Raw genomic sequence first — 6,000 nt, forward strand, 5'->3', positions numbered from 1 at the left:
TATTTTGGTGTTAATCTATACATTACCATCTAATAGAGAGTGCGCAGTGAAGACAGAAATGGTAGTAGAGGTTTTTCTTAGGTTTTCTGTAAAAAATAAGTAATCAGCACTTAGTTATGTCATAGACAACGTTTTATAGATGTATACACTTTAAGTGGGCCAATCTATTTCTCTATTGAGCCCTTTGGGTGCTAGAGTTTCGAGTTTATAAATCCAGAAACTTTCCCGTTTTTTCAGAAGCTCTATGTGGTTACCGCCACGTCTAGGTCTGAGCACTCTATCAATAACCTGGAACCGTAATTGCGCCACATTGTGCCTGGCCTCATGAAAATGAGAGGGGATGGGAAGCCATACTTTCCCACATCTAATCGTGGATTTGTGGCTGGCAATTCTGTCACCTACATGCTGTGTGGTCTCGCCGACATATAGCAAACCACAGGGACATTTGATTAGATATATCACAAAGTTGCTTTCGCATGTAAAATGTTCTTTGATCTGGAAGCTTTTGCCGGACCTGGGGTGTACAAAGTGGTCACCCTTGATGACGTTTGAGCAAGAGGCACAACTGAGGCACGGAAAGGTGCCAGTACGTTTAGGCGCCAGAAGTGTTTGGGTATTGAATTTATCACTACCCACATCTGCTTTAACCAGTGAGTCTTTTATGTTAGGTGGTCTCCTTTTGCACATTAGTGGAGGAAGAATGAATGATCCTATATCTGGGTACGCCTTTTTAAGCAGTGGCCAATGTCGATGGATTATATTGTATACTAGGGGCATGGAGGGGTGATATGTATGTACAAATGGGATCCTGTCATACTTGATTGTCTCCTCCCTCAAGGGAGTAGGAAGAAGTGCCCTTTCCTTCTCTGCTCTAAGTAGGGTCTCGGGGTAGTTCCGTGTCAGGAACCTCTCAGTCATTTCTTCTAGTCTCTGTTCTCTGATGGTATCATCTGAGACTATACGGGTAATCCTTTTGAATTGCGACCTCGGCAAGCTATTTTTAATGGATTTTGGGTGGCAGCTGTTGTACAGGAGCATGCAATTACGGTCCGTGGGCTTGCGGTATAGGTCAGTGGATAGAACACCGATGTCATCTTTTCTTATATATGTGTCAAGAAAGTTAATTTCCTTTGGATGGTAATTCAGTGTGAATTTAATCTCCGGCCATACACTATTGATATATTTATCAAAGTTTAGTAAGCTTGTAATGTCACCCTGCCAGATGCAGAATACATCATCGATGTAACGGACCCAGAGAAGGGCCAGTTCATCGAATGAAGGATAAGAATAAATGTATCGATTTTCAAAAAAGTCCATGAAGAGGTTTGCATACGCCGGGGCTACATTAGATCCCATCGCGGTCCCGTGGCATTGGATATAGAAATCATCCTTAAATAGAAAATAATTCTCATTCAGGACCAGTTCTAAAAGAGCCATGATGAAATCAACTGTGCCCTGTTCAAAGTTAGTGTTGTCCAATGCCATTTTGGTGGCCTTGATACCTTTAACATGTGAGATAGAAGTATAAAGGCTTGCAACGTCCCATGTACAGAGGAGGTTGTTGGGGGATATTGAACCTAAGTTTTTGATTTTTTGGAGAAAACTATTCGTATCCAATATATAGGACCTGGTCTTTTTGGTCAGAGGGGTAAGAATTTTTTCGAGGTAGATGGAAAGGGGAGAGAGGATGGACTCAGTGGATGCTACGATAGGTCGGCCGGGGGGATTGGTGAGTGACTTATGTATTTTGGGTAGTACATAAAAAACAGGAGTTATGGGATGTGTTTTAGTTAGGAAGGAGCGAGTAGAGGAATCAATAATGCCTTTGTCTTGATAAATGGTTAGCAAATTCTGAATTTTATGTTGGATTCTGAAAACCGGATCGAATGGTATCTTTTTGTAGGTGGAAGTATCATCAAGTTGGCGTTTCACTTCATTTATGTAGTCATGTGTATTCAGAATCACAATAGCCCCTCCTTTATCAGCCGGCTTCAGGGTTATCATTTTATTGTTCCTCAATGTTGTGATAGCCATCTTTTCAGATTTACTGATATTGCTATGTGTCGGGTAAAAACCCAGTTTGTGTTCATGGATATTGTCTTTGATATCGCGGTCGACCAGTGATATAAAGGTTTCTACTGCATGGTTGGTTTTGGGTGGCATAAAGGAACTAGGATTAAACAGACCCAGTGTTCTAATATTGGTTTCATTAGGTGGTGCTGGTGGGTTCTTAACTTGTAAGGAATTAGTGCCAAAGTGAGTTTTAAGTCTAATGGATCTGTAGAACCTCTGAATATCCTTTTCCAAGGAAAAGGCATCCCAATTGGGTGTGGGGCAAAAAATGTATATATGTAATTATATGTAAAAAAACCCCTTTCTTTTATTTTCCCTCTTTTTTTCATGTATATTGATTTTGTCTTGTTTTTACCCTCTTTCCAGTGTAATACGGCGTGAAGAAGGCCAGTGTTATGGCCGAAACGTCCCACCATATGTATTATAATCACTTTTATTACCTTATAGCATTGAAAATATAAAAATAAAAAAACAAAAAACCTTTTGAACTAAAACTACTTTGTTGGTCTTTATATACCTCGTTCTTTGAATAGAGAGTGCAGTGTCTATATTGTACATGATAGTCTGGACCCCGGTCCACTCACTAGCACCTCAAAATTTTCCAATAACTGAGTGCACACCATATATTTTTAGTTAACATACGGCTGCGAAAGCTGGCGCCAATGACGCTCCAATAGCTTCATAGATGGATTTCAGCCAGAGCTCCATCTGCCTGTCAGTGGCATCTTTAAGTGCCGCTCCATCTTCTACTGCAACTAAGGATCTAGCTGCAAGCCTGGAGATTGGAGGGTCCACCTTGGGACACTGGGTCCAACCCTTGACCACGTCAGGGGGAAAAGGATAGCGTGTATCTTTAAGCCGTTTAGAAAACCGCTTCTCAGGATAAGCGTGGTGTTTCTGGATTGCATCTCTAAAGTCAGCGTGGTCCAGAAAAGTGCTTAATTTACGCTTGGGATATCTGAAATGGAATTTCTCCTGCTGTGAAGCTGCCTCCTCCTCAGTAGGAGCTGGCGGAGAAATATCTAACATCCTATTGATGGACGCTATAAGATCATTCACTATGGCGTCACCATCCGGTGTATCCAGATTGAGAGCGGACCCAGGATCAGAATCTTGATCAGTTACATCCGCCTCATCACCCATAGATTCTTCCCGCTGGGATCCTGACCAGTGAGACGAAGTTGAGGGCCCCTCATAACGAGCCCGCTTAGGTTGTCTGGGACTGTCGTCCGAGTCAGAATCGTCACCCTGGGGTGCCTGTGACACCCCCGGAGCTTGGAAGTGTTCCAGCTGAGGGGGACCAGGGAGCAATGATGCCACAGTGTCCATGGTCTGAGTTACTGGTCTAGACTGCAATGTTTCAAGAATCTTTGACATGGTCATAGACAATCTGTCAGCAAAAGCTGCAAACTCCGTTCCTGTCACCTGGACAGCATTCACAGGTGGTACACCCTGGGTCACGTCCAGCAGAGGCCCCGGCTGTGCAAGTTGCACAGGGGCCGAGCACTGCACACAATGGGGGTCAGTGGAACCTGCCGGTAGAGCAGCCCCACATGCGGTACAGGCAGCATATAATGTCTGTGCCTTGGCACCCTTGCGTTTTGCGGACGACATGCTGTTGCCTCCTTGTAATCTAGGAGGGTATATAGCCGAGAATCACCAGCGACCGTACAGTACAAAGTATTTGCAAACACAAAATACTCAGTATACAAACGGCACAAGTGGGGGTGAGCCCTTGAGGGCTGCTTACCGCCCGCTGAACAGCGGGTATGAGGCCGTAGAATCCCGTGTCTGGGTCTCCCCGTCTCCCCTCTGCAGCTCAGCGTGCAGGCAGGAATGGCTGCCGGCGTTCTGTGAAGAGGGGCGGACCGTGGGCGTGCCACAAACAAAGAGCGGGAAACTGCGTCCTACTGTGCCTGGTGTGAGGGCTGGAGTATGTAAAAACGACTCCAGCCCTCAGCGCTGATGCTCTGTACAGCGTCCCGCCCTCCTCCTGACTGGCAGGTGCGGAGGCGGGAACGAACGAACTAGGCCGCAAAAGCCGGGGACTGTAGTAATAAGCGCGGCCGTGATATATGCACGGCCAGCGCGGAAGTCCCCGGCGCACCACAAGTCCCAGCCGCGTCGCAGTCCCAGCGGCCGGCGCGACCGTTCTCCCTGAGTCTACCCACTCAGCTAAGCTGAAGTGAGGAAATGGCACAAGCGCAGCAGCGCTGTTGTCCCCGGCGCACTAACACACCCAGCAATGCTGCGGTGTGCGCGCGTATGCACGGGGACACAGAGTACCTTGACGGAGCAGGGCCATGTCCCTGACGATACTCAGCTCCATATCCAGCGGCTTCTCCAGGGGCTGCGGATGGAGCACGGTCTCAGTGCCTGGAGACCGGTAAAATCCCACTTCGCCCAGAGCCCCAATGGGGATGGGGAAGGAATCAGCATGTGGGCTCCAGCCTCCGTACCCGCAATGGGTACCTCAACCTTAACAAGCACCACCGACAGAAAGTGGGGTGAGAAGGGAGCATGCTGGGGGCCCTGTATGGGCCCTCTTTTCTTCCATCCGACATAGTCAGCAGCTGCTGCTGACTAATCTGTGGAGCTGTGCTGTGCGTGTCTGACCTCCTTCGCACAAAGCAAAAACTGAGGGACCCGTGCTCCCACGGGGGGGTGTATAGCCAGAAGGGGAGGGGCCTTACACTTTTAAGTGTAGTACTTTGTGCGGCCTCCGGAGGCAGTAGCTATACACCCAATTGTCTGGGTCTCCCAATTAGGAGCGAAAAAGAAATACGGTATATCTCTCCTGACCCCTCGTGGCTGATGGACAGACACAGAATGGAGCTATTTATATAACATTTCACACGTTACGTCTGCTCTCGGCTGCGCTCCTTTTACATAGTTACATAGGTTCAAAAAAGACCTAGGTCCATGTAGTTCAACCTTCTCCTTCTTTATAAACACATAATAAAGTTGCAGCACGCTTTGGTCACTCTTTTTAGTCACCATTTGCTCAGTAAATACCCCATGTTCTCCACAATAGTCACATTAGACATCGGGGTCTCCTGGATCCCATCACACAGTGATCACACCTGGGGCCGAGACCCCAGAAATAGTGACATCTCCTTCTCAAGATGAAGCACACATGTGCAGCTTCTCCATGGGATTTCTGCATTATGTGCACCATGGCTCGAGATCAAGATGAAGGCCATTAAATAATAATAATAGAGAGCAACGCATTGATACATAAACTACAATAACAGCACAACAGAAATAAGAGGTAATAATTGGAAGTACGTTGGCTCAGTGGTTAGCACTGCAGTCTTGCTTTCAAATCCCACCAATGACAATATCTGTAAAGTCTGTACTCTGTATGTTCTCTGTGTTTGCATGGGTTTCCTCTGGGTTCTCCAGTTTACTCCAACACTCCAAATCAGTGATCAGCTCCAGACTCACCTGAACACACCGCAGACACCTGGAGGAGAAGCGCAATGAGGGGCAACATCCTCCTCCTCCTCCTGCCCCCGATATATGGGGGACCCCGAGGAGGAGACAGAAGAGGGACCCAGGAAAGACCAGAACCACAGCACTGTGCACCGAGGACGGCGCTCAGCTCGGATTGGACGGGAGGTGCAGCCTCCTCCAATAGGAGAAGGAATCTCCAGCTGATCAGCAGTTACCGGGCAGAGGGAGGCTGGAGAGGAGAGAGGCCGAGAAAGTGAAAGCTGGAGATTTAGGCCATGTGCGCACTTTGCGTTTTTCATGCGTTTCCGCAGCATTTTCAACTGCAGCGTTTTAATGCAAAAATGCATGCAAAGTCTATGGGAAATAGGGATTTCTTGTGCGCCTTATGCTGTTAAAAACGCTGCGTTTTTGATGCAGAGGTTTTGTCAAAATACCTGAGTTTAAAGAAGCAACATGTCAATTGTTTTTGCC

The 6,000-nt window shown here is 47.1% G+C and overlaps 1 protein-coding gene across 2 annotated transcripts in view; it reads right to left on the reverse strand.

Moving 5' to 3' along the window:
- Positions 1–5,674, reverse strand: part of LOC142256633 (class I histocompatibility antigen, F10 alpha chain-like) — a 111,818-nt gene extending 106,144 nt beyond the window's left edge. Inside the window, exons 1-2 of one of the 2 annotated variants that reach the window (XM_075328432.1) lie at positions 5,521–5,674; positions 27–86 (exon numbers count right to left, since the gene is read on the reverse strand). In XM_075328432.1, the coding sequence (XP_075184547.1) occupies positions 27–86; positions 5,521–5,569 (109 nt within the window). In that variant the 5' untranslated portion in view covers positions 5,570–5,674. The remainder of the gene's footprint in view (positions 1–26; positions 87–5,520) is intronic. The other variant, XM_075328441.1, reaches the window with a different exon arrangement.
- Positions 5,675–6,000: the final 326 nt, after the last annotated feature.

The sequence above is a fragment of the Anomaloglossus baeobatrachus genome, chromosome 1 (assembly GCF_048569485.1).
Source record: "Anomaloglossus baeobatrachus isolate aAnoBae1 chromosome 1, aAnoBae1.hap1, whole genome shotgun sequence".
Taxonomy (NCBI): domain Eukaryota; kingdom Metazoa; phylum Chordata; class Amphibia; order Anura; family Aromobatidae; genus Anomaloglossus; species Anomaloglossus baeobatrachus.